We start from the raw sequence: 24,737 nt of genomic DNA on the forward strand, positions 1-24,737 counted from the left end.
GAACACCTGCTGCCGGCATCAATCTCCCTGCGCCCTGTGCGTTCCCACAGAGAGGGTCTCCTCAGGGTGCCACCGATCAGAGAATGTCGATTGGTGGCCCCCAGGGGGAGATCCTTCTCTGTGGGCGCTCCGGAACTATGGAATTAGTTACCGGTAGAGCTCCGGATGGCGCCCGATCTTCGCTCCTTTCATCGCGATCTCAAGACGTTTTTGTTTGTACAAGCCGGCCTAGCCTGATGGGGGATTGGTGGGGGTTTTTAGTCTTGTATTCTTAATATTATCTTTGGGGTTTTATAATTGTAATATATCAATTGTTTTAAAATCGGGCAATTATTTAATTTCCTTTTAATATTTGTAACTTTGTATTTTATTCTTGCCCTGTGAACCGCCCTGAGTCCTCAGGGAGAAGGGCGGTATAGAAATATTATTAAATTAAATTAAATTAAATTAAAATTAATTGGAGAATGTGATTTATGACTGTTAATCAGAGGAGGGAATTCCACTTGATACTATGTGTTCAGGGAAGGGGAAATCAGATTTTGGCTTTGCCTATGTACGTGCCGATGCTATGCTACTCGAATAAAGATTCTTTAAGGAAAACAATGCCTCAAAGTTCTTTGAAGAGTTTCATCTGTCGGAACCATGACAATTTAAATATATCTCCCTCTGCATTACTCAGTAACAGAAAATACCCTAAGTAATTTCCACTGTAGGAACTGCAGTGAATTAAGAAACAATTGCAATATTTTTTTTTGTCTTACACTGTTAAGACACCCAAATTTTCTCAAATATATGGAAATTGGACTTTTCATGTCTTGAAGTCTAATCCCTCTATTATTTATTCTGAATTCAGATCTGCATTGCTGGCAGTACAACAATGGGGATCAACTCTAAATGAACACAGGATTCAATGATGTCTGTTAAGTCAGAACATTCCTGCAAAATACTATATTAACTGAAAAGGATGACTTCATAACTTCTCCACCATGGAAACCTCTACAATTAAAAGCAGATATATTCCTGAATTCCAATTTGTGGAGGCATTAATTGATTCAGCCATATGCATAGCCTTGCTTTTAACATCTAGCTAGGAACTTGTGAGAACAGATTTGCAGATCCAATTGTTTGATTCAGCAAGGTAATTCTCATGTTCTCAAAATTATTAATGAATACAGAATGAAAGTCCAACTTGTTATGTCTGCGGAAAACTAACACATTTGGGAATTAGTACTTTTGTAATCAGCAGGAATTTCCACTCCTCCCCAAAATGTTCATAAAATTAAAAACAAAGAAAAACAGATCATAATTAAGCAAAGTGTTCTTTTCTTCCCTTATAATGAAAGCAAAGTTAGAGTTATATATCCACCAAGGTTTTTCTCCACTTAATGAAGACGTTATCCATGAGTTTTCAAAGTCATTTTACAAAAGAGCATTCAAAAGATATTAAAGTCAGCTTAAACTAAGAAGTCTTTTTGAAGTCAATAAACAATAAAAAGAACAATGAAAAGACAGCCTTTGATCTTTTCTCAGTCTCAAGTCTTTTAATTTCTCTTTTAATCTACTAGGTGCATTAAGTCTTGTATTCATATACTTTTCACCTGCAGAGTACAATAAGTTTCCCTTGATTAAAAAATGTATTAACGTAGTCTCATTAGCATGGATGAGTGTTATAGAGAAGTGTGTCCCACTTTTTTTTAAAAAAAAAAGTTGTAAAATGATTTTCCTTTCTGCCCTCTTTGAAAATTAAAAAAAAAAGAAATGAAATGGAACCGTTGGCTTTGAAATTCATGATGAGATCAAAGGGTATAATGCACATAGATTTTTCTCAAAGAATAAATTATTTACCATGTATACGAATATATACTGGTCAATAGGCATGGTCAAGGAACATTAGTCTTCTTCCTTGACCAATGTTAATGCATCAGTATTTATTTCAAGTACAACCAAGATATGCATTAAATTTACTTAAAGGTATTGAAAGGGTTATGAAAGTTCTAACCATGCAAATTATTTTTAGATGTTATGTGACCTTTTTGGATATGATGGTAAACTATTATTTAGAGTTATGTATAAAACCAATAGCTTGCCTTCACATACTTCTTGGCCTGCACAGCTCTATGCACCAAACTGTAAAGGTACTTTATTTTGTTTTCTGTTGGCTGCAACATGAATCCATTCATCAACCCCAATTTGGGCACTGCTCTAAGTTTGAAGCTAGCCAGTATGACTTTTTCTACAAACCACGCCTTAACAAAATGGTTTAATCAGATTTGTGAATCTGTGATTGATCAGAGAAACAAGATCAAATGTGATTTAAGATCCAGGCTTGATTTTCAAACTTCTCCAACTACTGTAAATTGAATTTCTGAGTTCCGGTGAAAACAGAAGGTGTCCTAAGTTTAAAAATAAAACTAGGTATCTGCAATCATTTTATGACTGTACCACATGAGGAGTATATAAATTCCAAGACTTGCTACTGTTCATAGAGAGAGTATTAACCTGTAATTTAGCAACTGAATTGTCCTGCTGTTCCTGAACTTGTAACAAGGACATCTCCCATTCATTCTTTTCCCAAAGAAAATTGCAAGTGCTTATTCAGGCAATCTCCAAGGCCATGATTGAAAGATAGAGGTAGATAGATAGACAGACGGACAATGCAAGACTGATTAGTATTTATTTGAAAATAATGTATGTTTTTCTCTATCTCTATCTGTCAATCTATAACAATATTTATATCTATCTTTTGATCTCTATCTCTCTATTTTTCCCATATATGTCTTATCAATCTATATCTGTATTACTATATCTATATAGTATACTATATCTATAAGGTAAAGGTAAAGGTTCCTCCGCACACACGTGCTAGTCGTTTCCAACTCTAGGGGCCGGTGCTCATCTCCGTTTCAAAGCCGAAGAGCCAGCGCTTGTCCGAGGACGTCTCCGTGGTCATGTGGCCGGCATGACTAGACGCCAAAGGTGCACGGAACGCTATTACCTTCCCACCGTAGTGGTCCCTATTTTTCTACTTGCATTTTTACGTGCTTTCGAACTGCTAGGTTGGCAGAAGCTGGGATGAGTAACAGGCGCTCACTCTGTTACGCGGCACCTGGGATTCAACCCGCCAAACTGCCGACCATCTAATCAACAAGCTCAGTGTCCTAACCCACTGAGCCACCGTGTCCCTACTATATCTATACTACTATACTATTGAGAGGGGTATGCTCTCTTTATTTTTTGTTCTTGGTATTTATTTACTCTTTTTCTTCTTCATGTCTTCTCTAAACCAAAGCAGTAAAAAGGAAGTGGAGGCATTGTTAAATCATACAAAATATGAGTATGTAAACATTTAGGGCATAATGCCATCTTCCCATAGTATGAATAAACTACATGTTTTTACTCTGGTTATTTATTAAGAATATTTTTTTTTTGTTAAAAAAAGCACTTGGCTAAATTCCAGTTGGTTTTTTAAATTGATCTGGATGAACTCTGACTCACATCATCTACAATAAGACAGTTACAGAGTTTTCCTGCGAAATGATCTATGGACTAAAAGGTTTAGTCTCATCAGAGACTTCTTATTTTTAAGATGACAAAATGGAAGTGAGGCAGACAAGGCTATAATGAGCTTGCATTAGAGAAAAACGTCAATTTTAAAAAGTTAGAAACTTTGCTTAAACTTACATTTAGGCAGATGGCTTTCTTTCTAGTAGCCTTTTCTAAGACAGTTTAAGATTCTTTTTTTATCTAACGGCAGGGTGTGACATTTACAAAAGTGGCAAATGCTGGTTTTCTAATTAGAAAAGAATAAGAGAAAAAAGTTTGGGAGAAGAATGGGGTTAGGGAATAAGAACGAAGAAATGAGAGCAACAGAGGTATTCTACATGTAACAATTTGCAGAATTTTCTTACTGTGTGTTTTCTGACTCCTGTAAATTCAGAGAAAGCACGGATTAAATTGTTGAACTGTTCCTCAATAGACGGTTTTCCATTTAAGTTGCAGACAAGGGACGTGCTTGTCCAGAGGCCCTCCCTGCATCCTTAGAGATGTTGAGAGGTGTTTTAACTCAGCCATCTTTTTAACACTGATATTTTTGCATCCGCAGGGAATCTCTTCCCTGTTCCTGACTGCCTCTTTCAATAAGTGTCCATGTTTGTGACATTCCCCAGATGAGCTGTTACAATTGGCAGAAATCTAGAAATAAAATGTTACCACTCTATCTGTTCATTTCCCTGTGTTTCCATTGCAATATGACTGCAATATAACTTCATGGAGTGAAACTTTAAAGGGCACTGGCCTTTCTGCATTATGAAGATGAAGAAAATATATATATATATATCACTTTTCTATCTTGCTTTTTCAGACGAAGTCAATTCCAAAACATCCTTTTTGAACGAAAACCCACAAAAGATGTTGAAATACATTAAGTATACTGGGAGATTTTATATCAGACTATTTCAGAACGATGACAAGAGTCCAAATTGCACACTGTTGCCTGCAGAGAACTGGAAAGTATGAACACAAGCATCTGTTGTATTTCAGTGATCTGTTATAATGGTGCATTAACAAAAGGAGATGAAAAGAAAAAAAAAACACACACACACACACATACACACACACAAACTATTTCCACTCTAAGGCTTTCATCAGGCATTCCAGAAAGAATGTTTAGAGGAGAATCAGGATCCTGCAATTTGTTCCAGCTTCCCATATCTATGAGAAAGGTTTGTAGGAAGGAGTAACACCAAACAGGCTGAATACGATTAAAATCCTTCAGGTGGTTTGGAACCCTGCTTCGAATATTGCAATGGAAATCAAATAAATAACAATGAGATTGAAGATTTTGCTTGGAAGTTTGTCTACATGCCTGGGGCAAGAAAGGGGTAAGATGGAAGTAAAAGTGATAAATGGATAAAAACATTCTTGTGTTTTTGAGGGAGGAGGAAGCTATCTCATCAATTTACCTCCTATCACACCAGATGCTTTGTGAAGTAACAACCTCTCCCATTTATGGTAACCATTTTGATGTTCTTATGCCTACGGTCCCCACAAAGTGTCCCACGCTTGAGCTAGCTTTTATATAGCCATGAACAGCCTTGGATCATATGTCAATGAAGATTGTCAGTCATCCATAGAGAGCTGTCTGCAAATTGAGTCATCGATTTCTTCTCTGGTTGGTTCAAAATGTTTCACTGCTTATCTAAGTAACTTCTTCAGATTGAAACCCAGTTGCCATGACTCAACTTCCAGACTCCTGGGATCATGTCTTCTTTTGCCCTCTCCTCTCTTAAAATAATCAAGTGGCCCTGGAAAAATCTTGAACAGAAGGTTGTCAAAGCAAATGCTGCCTCACCTACGAATATAGAACCAGTTAGTATTAACACAGAAGCTACCTTTGAATCCAACTTATGCCACACTCATAGGCTAACATCCAATGAATTGTTTCATTTCTTTCAAGTGTATGTATAAAAACAAGCAAGTTGCACAAAACACATTGTTAAGATTAGGAGATGTTACAGCTTTCTAGCTGCCCCACCGTACTACATCACTGTGTATTTGATTATTTATATCCAAGCTTCCTACTCAAATCAGTTTTCAAGGCAGCTAACAATGATTAAAATATTTCTATAATTCTTCTCTAAGAACTATCAAGAGCAGAGGATAAACATTTGTTAATTAAGTGACAAAGAAGCATCTCTATTTCATTATCTACCATTTTAATATTTGCCCTGCCCTGTCTTTCTGTTGCTCCAAGTTCTGTTCCTAAAGAAAGCAGATCTGTAGTTAATTTGTGGGACAGAATCTTCTGACACAAGCTTTGGCAACACAGAGAAATAATAACCTGCAATAGCATAATTATAATATTATTACTATTTATAGCTCACTTTAGCAAGGCAAATAAGGATCCTCCTACTCATAACTTCAAAAATCTATGATCCCTTAAATGAAATAAACAATAAATAAATACGATGTGTCTATGTGTGTGTATAATACAAACACACGCACAAACTCTGGCTATTTAAAACAATATGTGCCAACTTTCTACCGCATGATTTCAGAGTTAAAGCTCACAAGTTACATGCTCAGCTAAGTCTGCAGACAGCACATTAATGTCAATTTACAGTGGATGTGTTTTGATGAGCCCATGATTCTTTTCCCTTCACTAGCTTCCACCCTGCCTCTTCTAACAGCTGCCCAATAACTATCTAAAGACATCACCTAATTGCTTGGAATTGAAATTTGGAGAACACACATGACTCTTGTGTTGAACACCAGCTGGCAGTGAATTTAGTACACACCAGTTTGTATTGAGATGTCATTGTGCTTTCCCAGTTCTAGTCGCCAATTATGACTCTATTAGCCATTGCTGGCAGTTCATCTGCTCCTGCGTCAGCTGAGGGAGACTTCAGAGAGGACCTCTGATCTTCAGGTTTCCGCTTCGCTGAGTCCTTAGCGCACTGGCTGTCATCGGGAGACACTGAGGAGGGAAGGCATTGTCTCCGCGAAGGTAACTACACCTGACCTTACAACAGTTTACGAAGAAAATGCCTGCCTGATGGTGGCATGAACGCCATTTCTTTTACTGACTTGCAATGGCTCTGCAAATTAGAGGCAACAGGATAAATCTATGACCAGCTCACTAGACACTTCATTAAATCACTGTTCCCTTGCCTTGTAGAGCACTAATAGAATCACAGTTCTCGTTAGCTACTGAATAAAAGATCAATCACACACAAACTGAGAGCTCTTGCTACAAGCTTCCAAAGGAAAGATGGAAAGGGGAGGAGAGGGAGAGAGAGAGAGAGAGAATCGTAAGAAAGATGCGGAATGGCCTCTGCAAGTTGGTTAAATTACCTTTTCCACAACAGGCTGAGAATGTAATACTCTAAGGAACTTGTTAAGCCTGTTCACAAAAGCTGCTCTTTAATATAGAGTATCAAGCCCTGGTCAAAAGTTCATAATGTGCATATGTAAAAAGGTACTTAATTGCCTGAGGACTAAAACCAGAGGAGTTTAATTGCAGCAAAATGCCAAAAAATGGTCTATGGAGGATCCTTCTTTGGGATCCAGGCTATATCAGCTGTTGGAAAAGTTTTGAAACTGTGCAATCATCCTTGCTTAAGAGGTACTGCTTGTGGGGTTTGCACCAGTACTGGGTCGTAATGATTAAAAATAGGAAGGGAAATTCGCAGATTCCCTTAATAGAAATACAGAGTTAAAAAAGTCTACAGTTCATAATTCATAATCATAAAGCCAAAAATGCAAATGTTAAACAGGAATACATATTCTCAGAGTTAAGCAGACATAAATCTTGGTAAGCTGAATAAGATGTTTGAAATAAACTTGTCTTAGCTTTATTATTTCTCTCTCTCTCTCTCTCACACACACACACCCCTCTATGTGTGCATGTGACAATTTGAGCAAGATCCTATTACCTTTGATGTTATTGCAGTAGGTGCTTTGGTGACTATAGTCATGGTGTTTTTGCGTACAATAGAATTATTTATATATATTCATTCTACTGTACGAAAAATTGCATTCTCCCCAACTTCATTTGCTGATATAAGGCACATTCTTTTGTTAAAATATTCCTTCCTTCCTTCCTTCCTTCAATTTCTATAATTGCCCATCTCAATTAGTTGTTGAAATATACAAAATCAACTTTCAACAATAACCTGGGTTGGTGTTAATGGTGTCCTAAGACTCCAAGTACCATATCTGATAAAAACTTATAGTTGTTGATTTCTTGACAGCAACAAAAAGTCCTATGGAACACTCTACAACTAATAACACCTTCAGAAGAATTTGGCACTTGCTCATTAACTGGAGGTTTAAAACACTTTGGCGGCTCTATTAACAGTAACCTGCCAAATCTCTTTCTAATGAGAAGTACTCAACCTTGGTTCAACAAACTATGCATAACACAAGGAAGCGGTGCTTCTGAACAAATTTTATGCATATCAGCCTATATGAGTATATAAACACAGATCTCCTAACATAAAACATGGAAGTGAGTGATCTCAGCTTTAAAATTCAGTCTGCCCTGACCAGTTCATAATTTAATAATTAATTATAATTTAATTTGCATTGCTTTGCAAGCAGCAGGATATTAAATGCCGAGTCCCATGTGGTATATTATTTTCTAGTCTTCCTCCCAGTCCTAACTCAGCAGCCTCTGCCTTCTAAAAATGACAGCTAACATTATGATCTGGTGGCTTTGTTCTACTGCAAACAAACAAAAGAATAAAATGCTTTGCTCCAAAGTGTCAGCAGCAAAATCTTTTCGATGGATAACGGTGGATAAAGTTGATAATTCATTTACTTGACCTCAAGAGAATAGTTTTGATAAAAGTTGTACAGCAGAGCTGTGGTGGTAAAAGCATTGGTTGCGATAAATACAACCCTCAGAAAATGACAAACCAATAGCATCTGACAACAAAGTAAAAATATAACACACACTTTCATCTATTTACTCTTGACATTTGGAACTGAAACATGGCCAGCTATTCAAGCTGGCAGAGCAGTACAAGTCTCCCAAGGCCAGAAAGGAAATATCATTCTTTTTTTTAAAGAAAAAGGAAAAAAAGGAAAAAAGAAAGTGGGAAAAGGGGGAGGGAATGGAGGAATGTCAGAGGCAAGGAATAATTTCAAAATTAAGTAACACTCAGGCACAAATGTGCCTCAATGAGGGTTCTATAAATTGAAATATATGAAGCTATCTTGTTTGTTGTTTCGTACCATGCACAAATAATTATTTCCTCCAACACTTTCCTAACTTAATCAAGACTGACAGATTACAAAGTTGAGCTTTGTCCAAACTAAAAGCTGTTTTACTTATCACATGAACAGACAGTGTATCAGTTCAGGAGCCAATCTTGGCTTTCAAACAAGTAGCAGTGAATATGTGCCATTTTTAATCACCGTGAAGATTGTTACATATAGAATGTACCTGGTACTATCTTCTCTGGATGTTCTGGACAAATAGTAATAATAGTAATAGTAATAATGACGACAAGCAGCCACCACTGGAATTAGAAAATTGCTAAGCCTTATAATAATGCCACCTTACCTTTAAAAAAACAGAGAAATGTGTCATTGTTTACGGCATGCCATAAACCAATGGATCTTACCTTTATATATTTCAATTCTCACCAATCACTGTCAAAACCTAGGTCCCGCGGGGTAGAAAGAAAATACTGTCTTATTTCCACAAATAGTTATTGCGGTTTGTAAATCACTGAAAATGTAAATTCAGAGATTTACAAACTCCAACACAGATTATTACTGAGTCCATCTGTGACACATACAGCTGAGAACTATTGCCACAGACCAATCACTTTATATAAATTCTCAGAGATAGTGATTAGTCCAGAGAAATGAAAAAGGAAGAGCTGATTAATAACTCAATAATAACAAGATCAAGAAAACTACAACTACACAATTACCGTAAGTATAATTAAGGTGGAGTCTCTTTGATTATTTTTCCCCCAAATTCTTCACAAATTTCTCCTCACCTGAGCTGAGATGCTATTAATAAGAGAAGCTGTCAACTGACTTTACTGACTTTGTTCCTCTCCCTTCCCTTTGCAATAAAGGAGAATAAGGACTCCATCTGGAAGGTTTTGCTTCAAAAACCAACAGTCCTTCTCAGGCAAACTTTGTACATGCAGAATAACAAAAAATTCATTTTCTACATGAACAAGTCTTTCTACGCATCAAAAATGGCATATTTGAAATGTCTTTTATCATCCAAGAGCTTATATTTATCTTTTTTTTTCTGGGAGAGCTTTTTCCAATATTATAATTCCTCTCAAGTAGCAGCTATAGAAATAATGTTTCTCCAATTAATATAATTCTTCAAGTACTGTTAATATGGATTTCTGACAGACAGAGAAGAGTTGATCATATCAATATTGGTATTAAGGAACTGCAAAAATATGGTGTCACTAAAATTACAGATGGAACATGACTATGCTTTTTATATTTATCATCCTGATACCAGGCAGATATTGATATGATTTATCGCATCTACTGGCCTCTGCAAACAGGAAATAAAATTTTGCATGGTGCCTCCCTCTCCTTCATTGACAAAAATCTCCAGTGAAATAAATATACTGAACAGTAAAGGTATAAACACAACATTCAAACAGTAGTTTTTTCTCTTTGTTTCTCCAGCTTTATTTCCATAATAATTAAATAAGAAGTGGAAGATAAATTTGTATTAGTATATTAGCCCTATGTGATCAATTTACTAATATTTATTCCACTTTCTCTCTGAAATGCACCAGAAAAAACTAAATAGGATCAAACATTCCACCACATACAATAAATAATTTTAGATAAATTCATATAAATATCTGCAGAAAAAAAGCAGTATATTATATTTATTCAACATATTTCATGATATGATACTATGTACCAAACCTATCTAAGCTAAAATAATTCCTACCTTTCCGAATCCAATATACCTCAATATGATTAAAATTAGCACTGAGAATGTCAATTACACTCAGCAGAAAGAAGATGTTATCATGTAGCCTTCACAATCTTCACTCTCCAAATGTGTTGGGACTACAATACCCAAAATTCTTGGCCAGGGCTGGAGAATGCTATTATAATACCACACTATAATGTTATTCTACTTGTCTAGACTACAACAAGAAGTCTAAGAGCAGGGACTTTTTGGCCTCTAGATACTTAAAAGAAATTAATTGGGACCACTCTAATTGTATACTGTGCACTCCCGGGGGGGGGGGGGAATGGTGAATTAAGATGGTTCCTTGAAAAACAGAGCTGAAAAGCCGCTGAGTAGTTTTGCTCTTCAATAACTACTTTTGGGGCATGGAGAGGAGTTGAAAACATCCACAAGTGCTGAAGACAGCTGTTCCTCACCAGCAAACTACAAGACAATATTTTAAGAGATTAAAGATCAAGATTGTTAGAAATAAAGGAAGTACTATAAAGTTGGTTTACTTAATCAAGGTTTATATCTGGTAACTCTTAATGGACTTTTGCTGAAATCAGCCTTGAAATGATGAGTATTTATTTCCAGATAATAGATAGTATATAGGGAGAACAGACCACTTGTTGCTGAGAAGGTAACTAAGTTACTAAAATCGTTTTTATGTTGTGGTGAAGGGGTAGTCACTTCTTTATATATTCCTTTGCTTTCTTTTTACTGTATTCTTATTTTTTTTCTTTCGTTTCTCTTTTTGTTTTTCTTTTCTCTATGACTACTTTTTTATTTCTTTCAACTTTTCATTTGGATTACTTCTTATTACTCTAATTCTAATCTTTAATAAAATTACTTTTACAATAGCAGCGAATATCTGTAGCTCTGGTGTAGGATGAGGGTAAAGTTTCATTTGCCAAGCTTGTGGATTGGTTTCCGAACATTTTGTTACCAACAAAATGGTAACGAAACATTCGGAAACCAACCCACAAGTTTGGAGAATGAACCTTCACCCTCAAATAATAATAATAATAATAATAATAATAATAATAATAATAATAATAATAATAATAATAATAATAATAATAATAATAATTATTATTATTATTATTATTATTATTATTATTATTATTATTTTAAAAAAAGGAAACTCTAAGCAACCTAGGAATTCAGTTGGGAAGTCAACAACGTTGGTAACCTATTGCTGGAATATTTAGTCAGGCCAGAGTTTCTGGTGGCTTTCCTGGTCTTACATGGGCTTTCATGCTCATAGTTTTCACAATAATAGTCAAAGTGTCTCTGAGGAACATCAAGAAACTCCTTAAAGGCCATACGGAGACCCCTATGAGGTGGTTACTCAAACATTGCAGGGCAATAGTCGTAAGAGAACATGACCACCACCACCCAAACCTATTTAACTTATTTAAATGTCATGTGTTTATTATGGCTGTCCAAAGGAGAATATTATGAATGAAATATAACAGAACTGACAATCACTTCACTTTTGCAATACTGGCATTTAAAGAACAGCCAACGTGAAGAAAACCAGCAATACTGTAAGAACATTATGAAGTTTTTGAACTTTTCTGCTTCTTTTTTGGAATATGGAAAATATTTTGTCAAGGCTTTGCTCTAAAAGAAGCAACTTTCTGGCTCAGATTACTTGGCCCTTCTAACTGTTTATTCACTGTCTTTTTTTTTCCCTTTAAAGTCAGAGGAGACTTCTTTCAATACTTCAAATAAATAAAATATCCAGCTGCACAAACAGTATACATTCAGCTAGATTACTTTGGCTTCCTATGGAATATTTGACTTTCCTCAGAATGTAAATGATTAAAGAGAAGCTATCACATGAAACTGATTGGGGAAGGGTTTCAAGTGGTTTCGCAGTTTTTCAAAGATGGCAGGAGAAGAAATAAAGACCACCGTAAGGAAAAGAACCAGGGCATTTCTAGAAGTCAGGAAGTGGTAAAAAATATCTCTGCACAAAGCACACTTTGAGAAGCTTTCTAATGTTAGGCTTTGACTTCTCCTGACCTTCTGAGAGATACAAGCGATTTGAGATTACATAGAAGAACACAGCTAACATATCATGTCATCACTGGTATATAACATGCTTAACATGACGTGGGCCAACCTGTTAAGAGAATCCCCATTGGCAAAAGGTTTTGGAAAGGATGGAAACTTGCTTCAGCACAGGCCTACACTGTGAGTGACCGTTCCATCATTATTTATTTTTAAAATTTATTAGCCCCCATCTCATCATCACAGGGTAACTCTGGATGGATTGCAGTCTTAAAAAGATAAAGGTAAAGGTAAAGGTTCCCCTGCACATGCGTGCTAGTCATTTCCAACACTAGGGGCCGGTGCTCATCTCCGTTTCAAAGCTGAAGAGCCAGTGCTTGTCCGAGGACGTCTCCATGGTCATGTGGCCGGCATGACTAGACGTCAAAGGCGCACGGAATGCTGTTACCTTCCCACCGTAGTGGTCCCTATTTTTCTACTTGAATTTTTACGTGCTTTCGAACTGCTAGGTTGGCAGAAGCTGGGACGAGTAACAGGCACTCACTCTGCTACACGGCACTCGGGATTCGACCCGCCAAACTGCCGACCTTCTGATCAACAAGCTCAGCGTCCTAACCCACTGAGCCACCGCATCCCTTCTTAAAAAGATAAAACTATACAAAAGCTAAAAGACATAAACAAAATACTGTGAAGATCCAAATACAGCACACTAATTAAAAGATGGGAAGGGCCGGTGTAGGGTAGGAGGGAGGTGTTAATCTGTTGTTAATCTCTCAACCACCCCCCAATGTGAAACCCCTCCATTGGAGCCCCAAGCCGACCTGAAGAGGCAGATTTTTAACCTCTTTTGGAAGATCAGGAGGGTTGAAGCCGACCTTACTCCAGAGGACAAAATATTCCAAAGGGTAGAATCAACGGCTGAGAAGGCTCTCCTCCTGGAACAATATTATGACCAATCAAGTTTCTGTACCTCCCTGTATTTTTTGCAATTTCAAGCAGGAGGAAAAATGGGATTTTGAAAACCAACCACATACTAAGTTCTAGTCTAGGCTTTATAGAGGTCGAGCTTTATGGAAGGCTTTATGAATTTCTATTTTAGGAGCACAGTAGTTATCCTGTATCCTACACATACAGCTGGAGCTATAACAAATACTGATGGAAGCAGAATAGAGCAATGTTATGTTATGTAGTTCCTCCTGATAGATCTTTTTTTGTACCCTGTTCATTAGCAGGAGAAGCACAGGAAGCAGACCAAAAATAAGTAGGAAGAAATAAGGAATCCATCTTCTCTATTATTCTTGTATTTGCATTTCAGTGTCTAGAATTGCTTGTCTTTCTAAGCACTGATTGATGCCACGTTATGGATAGGGAACAAAAAAAAAAAGATCAGTATAAAACAGATTCAGACCCATGTGTGTCACTGAAAGCCATAGGTATATGTATGGAATATGTACAATATTGAATATGTACAAAAGTATATGGGGTCCTGCCTATTTTAAAAAAGGAGAAAAAAAAATCAAGCATTGTTTCATTCATAATTACTTAATAATTGCTATTCTCTTTATTCAACCATTTGCTTGCTTGGCTAGACATAAGTGGAATAATTGTTCTTATTCTAATAAAGCATATAGCATGAATCAGTACGGATTTTGACGCAAGGTCACCTTAACAATGAATTAAAAATATTATAATACTATAAAATTAAAAAACAAAATACACACACAAACATTCTTCAAGTGGAAGAAAGGTAAGATCCTACGGGACTTTCAGATCCAAAGAGAGGACATTTTAAAAGAAAGCATAAGGAGGTGTTATCTTGGCTTCTCTCACAAAATGTTGAATGCAGAAAAAATCAGCCTGTTTCCTCCATTTTTTTAAAAAAAAACTTAGCTGTGGGTCAAAGTAGAGTATGGATCTTTTCTTGACATAACTTGATTTTTTTTCCTGATTTTTCTAATCTTTAAAATTTCCAATCTCTAAAGCAACTGATGATGCAAAATTGAAGGACACTATATAAGCATTAAGGGACGCGGTGGCTCAGTGGGTTAGGACGCTGAGTTTGTTGATCAGAAGGTTGGCAGTTTGGCGGGTCAAATCCCGAGTGCCGCATAACAGAGTGAGCGCCTGTTACTCGTCCCAGCTTCTGCCAACCTAGCAGTTCGAAAGCACGTAAAAATGCAAGTAGAAAAATAGGGACCACTACGGTGGGAAGGTAACAGCGTTCCGTGCGCCTTCGGTGTCTAGTCATGCCGGCCACATGACCACGGAGCCGTCCTCGGACAAGCGCTGGCCCTTCGGCTTTGAAACGGAGATGAGCACCGGCCCCTAGAGTTGGAAATGACTAGCTCACATGTGCAGAGGAACCTTTACCTTTACCTATATAAGCATTATATAACTAACAATTCTTAGGTAAGCAAACTAAATTCTTATTCAACAAATAATGTGGTTTAATTACAGCACACACCAACAAAACAAAACTATGGCAAATGCTTTTCCTATGACTCATATTCTAGACATTTTTTTAACAACAGCCAATGATGGAGGTACAAATGTCATGTTAGGGAAGTTGTTATTTAGAGGAGAAATTGTACCATCTGATTTTTCTATCAAATCCTAAATAAAAACACGTAAGTTAAACTGTTGGCTGATGTATTCCCTCCCCTTCTTTTTCCCCACTAGAAATTTGACATAACTTTGTTCTTCGTCATCACCACCGTGTTTTCGTGACTCTCACAATTTGGAACAAAAATATTTTATAATTATTTGATAGGTTTTAGTTTCAATATCTAATGTCATTTGTAGCAGATTAATTTTACAGGCGAAAGAAGTCATTGGCTTAAAGGGCTCTCTGAAAACCCAATTTTGAGATATACTATGGCTACCTAACGCACAGATGTTTAAAATTAAAGTATATCTTTGCCAAAGTCTGTTTGTTTGTTTGTTTTTTTTGCCAAAGTCTGTGCTTTGGGCGTCAGTATCAAGCATTGTGAGTTTTGCAAACAAAATTAAAGTATTCACTGAACAAATATAACATGCCATAAATAAACTGAAATGGGTTTATTAGAAATGTAAACATTGCCCCCTTTCTTTCTTAAGAAATAATTGTTTGTTTTCCATTTCAGCAACTGATTATCTTCTCAGACTCTCATTTGCGAACTTTTAATACAAACTACAGGCGAAAAGCAAGCAACATACCTCTTTTGTATATAACAAAAAAATTGAGCTGGAGAATATATAAATGTAAGCCTTAAGTATTTGAAACTTACTCAATATCATTAAGTGTGTGTTGAAGGGAGAAACAGCCCAATCTCTCTCGGGGAAAAGAAATGGAAGCTAAAAATGGAAATGCTAGGTATGGAAATGGCACAGTAATTTTTAAGTGACCCAACTATTTTTAACTTCAGGAACTCTGGGAAGCAATGATATGTGTCTACACACAAACCTCTGTGCCTTATCTGCTGTGTTCCTGCCTCAGTGAATATATTCCCATCAAGTGTGAATATGTATCAAACGGGAAAGCCATGAAAATACAAGATACAATTATTTATTTATTTATTTTATTTATTTTATTGCATTTATATACCGCCCTTTCCCTGAGGACTCAGGGCGGTTTACAGGGAGTTAAAAATCAACCATACAAAAGTTAAAACCCAATTTTAAAAAAATTAAATCGACCCTGTACTATTAAAAACCCCAATTAAAATGAATGTCTCCTCAGCCTGGGCCCGAGAGCTCGAAGAGCCAGGTCTTCAGGCCCCGGCGGAATGATCGGAGGTCGGGGGCAGTCCTCAGCTCCACCGGCAGCTGGTTCCAGAGGGCAGGCGCCCCCACTGAGAAGGCCCTATCCCTGGGTGTCACCCGCCGGCAGTCTCTTACCGGCAGGACCCTGAGCAGACCCTCCCTGTGGGAGCGCACTGGGCAAAGGGCGTTTGATGCCGGCAGCAGGTGTTCCCTCAAATACCCCGGACCCAGGCCATGTAGGGCTTTATAGGTGATAACCAGCACCTTGAATTTCACCCGGAGGTGAAATTATGATATACCATTACAATTACAACAGACCAGTTCCCGCCCCCCACCGAAAAAAACGGGATAATCCTATTTTTCAACTTTCTCAAAAGCAAATTCAGGCTTCTTTTTCCTTAAGATAGAAGAGTGTGGATAGACACAAATGAGCATTTTATAACACAGGTTACCTTATTTGAATATTTGTACCATTATCAGATTTAAGACACCAAAGGATCAATAGAGATGGTGCCTGTTTTATACACACAACAGTTTTCTGTTCTGATTTATTGTGGAACACAAGAAGCTGAGGATCACACTTAGAAGTTTTCATGCCTTGTAGCCTTTGTTCCCAAATTACTTAGAATCAAAATAAACCATTTGGTTGAAATGGGGAACTTTTATAAAGTGCAATATGTTGGCATCTTGAGACAACCTAGAACGAAGACTTGAAACCACTTTAGTGATTTTTTTAAAAAAAAAATGAGTTAAAGGGTTTTTCAAGGTTGCTGTGTCTGTTTAGATTCAACTTGTCCTGGTTTTATTTAAAAAAACGAATTAGTGGTTTGGGTCAGCCAGCAGATTTTGTACAAGGATAACAACTGAAACATCTGCTGCTTGAAGACTGTCTTGATTATTTGGGCTATGGAATATCAAATCAAATCAAAATCTTTATTTTGGTCACTGACCAGCATAGCATTATAGAATGAGTTCAACAATTTGGGCAGAACAAAGAAGTCAAAATCAGAAGCACGGAGGTTGAATATGAGCTCCATAAAACTAATAGAAGTAGACAAAATATTTCAGCTAATACTGTAACTCTTCAGACTAAAATAACTATTATTGTTGCAATTCCCCTTAGATCTATACTTATGCTGCAAATTATTGTAGTGGTTAGATCTGAGATACATAGGCCAAGGACAAAGGCCTTAAAAAAATTAAACTTTCCATAATTATGGAAGCTGGAGGCACAATCACTTCTCAGCTGACTTGAGTTGATTTGGGCTATGTATCAACACTTTTGTGGTGCACCAACTCATCCTCATCTTGACAAATTGTCTTCTGTGCAACTGGCTCTCACTGGACAGCTGTTCCACATCTAGCATTCTCCAGGCATTGCAGCACACAAACCAAAGCAAAGTAGGAAATACAGTTCACCCTAAACTAAAGTTGTTCAGAATTGGAAAGTCTGATCGTGAACATCAGTTCTTTGTTTCTGAGCATTTATTCCACAGATAAATCATAATGTTTTACGTTTACTTCTCTTGGTTAATTGGATTTTGAGGAGAAAAGGCAATGGTAGAATTGCAGGCAATCCTTGGCTTCACAACTATTCATTTAGCAACTGTTCAAAGTTGGAACAGCACTGAAAAAGGGATTTACAACTAGTCCTTACAACCTTTGCAGCATCTCTATGGACACACGATCAAAATGGCAACCAGTGTGTATCTACAAGAGTTGCCATATCCCAGGGTCATGTATTTGCCATCTTCAACCTTCCTAGTTAGCTTCAAACAAGCAAAGATCCTGAGGAAAGCCAGATTTGCTTAACAACTACACCATTCACTTAACAACTGCATTGAATCACTTAAGGAAAACAAAACTCACTTAACAACCATCCCAGTTGTGGTTGTAAGTCAAGGAATACCTGTATCTGCCATTCAGATATTTAAAAAAAAATTCACAAAATAATTCACACCCAGTCCCCAACACTTGTCCCACTAGATCTGGAAAATGGGCCTGCTCCAAGCCCTAGTGTCAAATACGGTCACCTACTGAGCACCACAAAGTTATCTTCTCTTCCTGCCTTACCATCCCCCCCCCAAGAGATATACAGTGCCAATCCTGTAGACTTCAGGGAGAGTGAGAAGTCCTAGATCACAGGTCTGCAACCTTGACAACTTTAAGACTTGTGGACTTCAGCTCCCAGAATTCCTCAGCCTGCATAGCTGAGGAATTTAAGTACACAAGTCTTAAAGTTGTCAAGGTGGCAGACCCCTGTCCTAGATCTTCCTGCAGGCATTGGGGCAAGGACGTTGATGGAGCATAGTGTGGAGGTGGTTCTTTTGATGAGCTAATGGGCCTTTTGAATTTGTTGAGTTGAAACCTAGTTTCTTTTAAACAGATCCTACAGTTGGGTTTACTCTTTTTCATGTTCACTCTCCAGAGTTCCTAGGCTTACATAAACGTGTTAAATAAACAGCGTGCAAAAATATACCAGTAGAGAAAAAAAACAAAAACCACCCAGCAATTGGGATCATGTGCACATTTCTTTCACACTAACTGATGATTAAACACTGTTAGTACAAATCTTGCCAGCTACCAGCTGTACAGAACCAAAGTCATATGTATGTTGCAAAAGAAATAAATAAGAAATCAGGGATTGTTATCAGTCAGCTTTCAAATCCCTGTAATTTCCCTTATTTCTTCTATTCATTTCTAAAAAATCATATCACTTGCCAATGGTCAAAATGGGTTTTCCCCCCATGATTATACATTATAATTCTGCAATAGTTCCAGTATTATATTCCCATTCATTTAAAGAGAGATAGCACACAACACATCTGTTAAAACTCAACCACCACCATTGGCTGTGCACTGAATTAGGAAGCGTAACCCAATCAGCTCAGATTTCTATCCTTTCTTAATGCAAAAGATTTAAAAATTCAGTTTGCTGGAACATCTGCTAGGCTCTTTCAGCCTTAACACATGATACTTTATTTACTCTCCTATTTGACAATGCCAACATTTTATTCTAAGGCAGAACTGTGGCAAACATACAACTCCTAAATTTAGACATCAATGAGGTGCTATAGAATTAATCATTCATACAGTATATTTCAAGCTTACTTGTTCGTTTTTTATATAGAGAATATTTTTTTATACTTGTCAATGTAACCCATTTTGACTGGGATTCCCCCCCCCCTAAACACATTGCAAAGTATAGCTCTGGTTTCTCTCAAATTTCAACCGTAGCAGGGACTCATATTCAGACATACGACACGCAGAACCAAACTACATGACTCGGAAAATGCACAAGAGTTTGTCAACCCAAACAATCAAGGGATGCAGTCTATTTTGACCACAAGGGCCACCATTACATCAATGGTCAATATCAACAAATTTAAGAATAGTTGAAAATGCAATAGGTATAAGTGAATTTCTAAAAAGCCAATCTTTCAATCAGTCAACATGTATAAAGTATCGTGCACTTACCAGTGACTTGGTGAAAGGCCGAGCCAGAGTAAATAGGAGGGTGTACAACCACCAGTTGTGATGAAGGGATGAGTAGATCATATTTCCAGGATGCAATGCATTTGAGATAACTCCATGGGGGGAAAGCCGACGATTTAGTTCATTTGATAGAAGAATATTGCAAAGCTTAGATCTATTGTAGGCCAACATAGCCCAATAATCTTTCTTTGATGGTGACAGCAAGTTGAAGTCAAGTTTTCCCGAGTTCTCTTTAATATTCACGAACCTTCAAAGCCAGAACAAGCAAAAAAAATTGTATGAGTGTTGCAATAAAATTTCTGTTTGGTTCTTTGGGAAAGAAAAAGAAGGATGGATGGATAGATGGATGGATGGATGGATGGATGGATGGATGGATGGATCCCCTCAGGGTGCCACCGGTCAGAGAATGCCGACTGGTGGCCCCCAGGGGGAGGGAGTTCTCTGTGGGTGCGCCTGACCTGTGGAACCGTTTACCGGTTGAGCTCCGGATGGCTCCCGACCTTCAATCCTTCCGACGTGATCTAATAACCTATTTGTTTGAACAAGCCGGCCTGGTCTGATGGGTTTGGGTTTTAATTATTGTTTTTAAGTAATTTATTTATTGTATTTGGGCACTATGGTTTAATCTGTTAATTTTTGTATTTTGGTATTTATTGCCCTGTTCACCGCCCTGAGTCCTTCGGGAGAAGGGCGGTATACAAATTAAATTAAATTAAATTAAATTAATTAATTAATTAATTAAATGGATGGAAGGAAGGAAGGAAGGAAGGAAGGAAGGAAGGAAGGAAGGAAGGAAGGAAGGAAGGGGTATAGCCTGCTCCCCAAACTGTCCAGATTCAATCCAGGGTAGGCAGAAATATGGATTTTGAGAATGCTTCTGAATCTGTAATTATCCTGGCATAGCAAACAGCAACAAATATATTCCTAATTTGCAGAAATAGTTTTAGAATGAGTTATATGTTACACATCCTTGATTCTGTTGATGGCAAGATTTAATACTATCCTCTATCACAAACTCTTATGCATATGTTCAGACTCCAAAGTTGAAACAAACGTACATGGACTTTTCAAAGACCTTACCTATCATTCTTGGAGGACCAAGGCAATCTTCCTTCTAATTGTAAATTATCTGGATTGAACCCAACAGGCAGTTGGATGCTTCCCACTAAATAACAATTGTGAACTTTCTGCAAAAATGACCACATTCTTTGCTGTAGCAATGGTGATTAAAACTGGATAGATGGACGGAAGTTGGAAGGGACCTTGGAGGTCATCTAGTCCAACCCCCTGCTCAGACAGGAAACCCTACACCACTTCAGATGGTTCCTTGAGAACCTTGGGATGTAATCCATCTGGTCCTGGTGATTTGAACTTGTCTAGGCTGGATAAGTGCTCACTTACCATTTTCTTGCCAATCATAACTTGTGTTTATAATCTGTTTTTTATGGTACTGTTTTTGATAGGTTGGACTGTTGTTTTTTTTCCTTTTGTGTAAAGACAGATGCAAAAAACGAGTTAAATAGTTCTGCTTTCTCCATGTTGCTTGTCACCTTCTTGCCACTTTCCCCCACTAATGGACCAATCATTTCCTTAACTTTTTTCCTGTTTTTTATATGTTGAAAAAAGCATTTTTTGTTATTTTTGACTTTGGTCGCAAGCCTTAGTTCATTTTGAGCCTTAGCTTTCCTCACTTCATCTTTGCAGGCACGGGCTATTTGCTGATATTCTGACTTAGTTATATGCCCCTCTTTCCACTTTTTATACTTGTCCTTTTTATCTTGCCATACACCATTGTGATTCAGAACAGTGAGCACAGGATTAAGAGCAACAGAACAAAAATATTAATACATATACATATATAAAACATTTAGAGACAGGACACTGTAAATAGAACAGAATGAACTTCAGTCTCTTATTTCCAAAATAACCTTTCCAACAAGGCAAGGACATTTTTTCCTAGTCCTCAGAAAATAATGAAGGATGTCTGTCTGTCTGTCTGTCTGTCTGTCTCTCTCTCTCTCTCTCTCTCTGTGTATGTGTGTGTGTGTGTGTGTGTGTGTGTGTGTGTGTGTGTGAGAGAGAGAGAGAGAGAGAGAGAGAGAGAGAGAGAGAGAGAGAGAGAGAGAGAGAGAGAAGAGAGTAAATAACTGCAATTAGCAAGCACTGTAATTGGGGCAAAAGATTTATGCGTTTCCCCTCTTTGCAAGTCCAAGCTGACTAATAGGACAATTTTAGCCATTGATCTTCCCCTCTTTCTGCTTTCCAGTGCACTAGCCTTCCACACTCTGGAATCTAAGTGCTCAAATAACTACAGATGAGACTTGCTGCTTCTCAGCATTGTTTCAGATTAAAAATTGATGGCTTAAAAAGGGGCAGTAATCGAGGTGATTCGCCATCAATAGTTTTTAAGGTATAAAAGAAAAATGTGAACAAAGCTAGAAGGAGTGGTGGCAGAGTCTAATGTTTTTAAGTGTTTTTAGTTTGGTCTGACAGTCACTAAACCCCAGCTGTTTGTTTGTGGATGTTATTCTAACAAAGTGGCAAACCATGGAAATATTCTACAGGCAGTAGCTGGATTCTTGTACATAACCACAAGCATACATGTACACATTTGATTTGCATAGGAGTAGGAAAAAAATGAAAAATATTTTATGGACGGGAGGGAGGGAGGGAGGGAGGGAGGGAGGAAGGAAGGAAGGAAGGAAGGAAGGAAGGAAGGAAGGAAGGAAGGAAGGAAGGAAGGAAGGAAGGAAGGAAGGAAGGAAGGAGGTGGTGTAGCCTGCTCCCCAAACTGTCTTCTACAGAGCCAGGCATTAAGACGCAACATCTATGCTGTGACAGATAATCATGCTTTGAAGTGCTGTAAGGCTTCCTAGTACATTGATGGACTTTCACAATTCATGATTTGTGAATTGGGGGCAATGTGCTGACATTGTAAACAGCCCAGAGAGTCCTGTAACTAAAGCACTGTGGGGCGGGTATATACCTAAGTCTAAATGCTATTGCAGTTGCTATATTCTTGAATGCACAAAATTCCCAAATATTCTGGATCTTTGTTGGGCTTTCAAAAATGGCTCTACAAACTTATTCCAGTCCTCAGTTGGATGAACAGGACACATGTTCCTTTTCCTTTCTTCCATTCTCTCAACATCTGAAAAAGTGATTCTGAAAACAGCCAGAGAGAGCGTATATCCCTTCAGTTATTCCAATTCCCATCAGTCCTACCAAGCACAGCCAATACCTACAGAGGAAGGGAACTGAAGTCCAACAGTAGGTATAAAGAAGTGAGGCTGGATTAAGTTGATGGCCTTTTAAATTAAGAAAAGGATAGAATAGAATAGAATAGAATAGAATAGAATAGAATAGAATAGAATAGAATAGAATAGAATAGAATAGAATAGAATAGAATAGAATAGAATAGAATAGAATAGAGAACAGAATAGAATAGAACAGAGCAGAACAGAACAGAACAGAACAGAACAGAATAGAATAAACAGAGTTGGAAGGGACACTGGACGTCTTCTAGTCCAACCCCCTGCTTAGGCAGGAAAGCCTATATTTTAAGTTTCTTAAAAAGGTCTAGTGTTGGAATTAGAGTTACAAACAAACTAACAACAAATATTCCCACTTATTCTAATATAATGCTTAGGAAAGTTGGAATTATTTTGTATAGCAGGAAAAAAAATGATTGACACTGGCTTTGGTATTTTCAAATAGATTGCAAATGTATGTGATAAGACATAGCAGGTAGTGAACTCGTCCTGCTAATTTCTCACGGATATGGTAAAACTCGCAGCCATTTTCAATGATCATATTTAAACATCTAATTTAATGCATGACAAAACCTGAGAAATGGAGAGGCAATTAGTAGTTGGATCAGGAGACACACCAATTACATATTGGGGGACAGGTTTTCCAGAAACCCTGGCTGATCTTGAGTAAGTAAACAGAGGACAATATTTTGTTTGTTCTTTCTCAGCCTTGACCTTCCCCCATTTGGGAGATTTAATTCTTGTGCTAAATGTCTAAGTCATTCAGGTTATGGGTGTCTCAAAGATGTTTGTTTGTTTTTCCAAAAGCAACTGGACTTTGTTCTTTCCTTGAAGATGTATCGCTTCTCATCCAGGAAGCCTCATCAGTTTGGGCAGGATGGGTGTGTGTGCGTGTGCGTGTGTGTGAAGGAAGGATTAGATCTTACAACATGGAGGGGGGCTAGACGGATTATATTTCTTTGAGCTATACTCATATTTCTGGAGCTAGCCCAACTGGCCTGCCTTGCAATGGAACTCCACTGCTCGCTTTCACACACTTGAAACATAGAAACGCAGAAAAACGTGGCACAATTTATAAAAGTAAGGGCCTAGAGGACTTTGTTGATGCTGGGATTGTTCTCACCTAATTGACATTTCATGTCGTCACTCTGGGCAGGATTGATATGGGCATTTTGTACTGCTTCCTTTCATTTCAGCCATCATAAATTTAAAATGGCTAAAGTCAATCTTTCGGCGATGTTGTCCTTTCTATCAAGAGTCCTTATACTGGAATTAATAAGAGGATTCAGCCTAACTCTGGGCCATTCCCTGTCTGCTAAATCCCAGGAGCTACTGTACATCTTAGGAAAAGTGATTTTTTTTTAAAAAAAGAGAGAGTCAGAAGCATCCTTCCCACTGCATAGTTGAAACATGAAGAAGGGGAAAAATAAGCACATTCTAGATATTCCTAGTCAAAACGTTTTTGTAGCACAGAAGAAAGGTTTTTATTTTTTTATTTTTATTTTAGGAACAAAAAACATTGCTAGGTTTTCTTACTTTGGGAGAGAGAGACAGACAGACAAAGGGGGGGGCAGAGATGCTAGCTGAGCAGCATAAGCAATAGCTTTGATACTGTTAGGCATTTTGAACAGGATTTTTCAAGGATGGTGGGCTTCGCTACAAAGGTGGCTAGAAGAAGACAGGAGTTAGTCAACAACAGCTTTGCCAATTCCACATTCCCTAGCCACTAGAAAACATTATGCCGTATTGCAATC

The 24,737-nt window shown here is 37.6% G+C and overlaps 1 protein-coding gene across 3 annotated transcripts in view; it reads right to left on the bottom strand.

Moving 5' to 3' along the window:
- Positions 1–24,737, bottom strand: part of WWOX (WW domain containing oxidoreductase) — a 554,700-nt gene that overhangs the window by 396,656 nt on the left and 133,307 nt on the right. For all 3 annotated transcript variants that reach the window (XM_083370591.1, XM_083370592.1, XM_083370593.1), the window contains exon 7: positions 19,694–19,958. In XM_083370591.1, the coding sequence (XP_083226717.1) occupies positions 19,694–19,958 (265 nt within the window). The remainder of the gene's footprint in view (positions 1–19,693; positions 19,959–24,737) is intronic.

The sequence above is a fragment of the Vipera ursinii genome, assembly GCF_947247035.1.
Source record: "Vipera ursinii genome assembly, chromosome: 10".
Classification (NCBI taxonomy): domain Eukaryota; kingdom Metazoa; phylum Chordata; class Lepidosauria; order Squamata; family Viperidae; genus Vipera; species Vipera ursinii.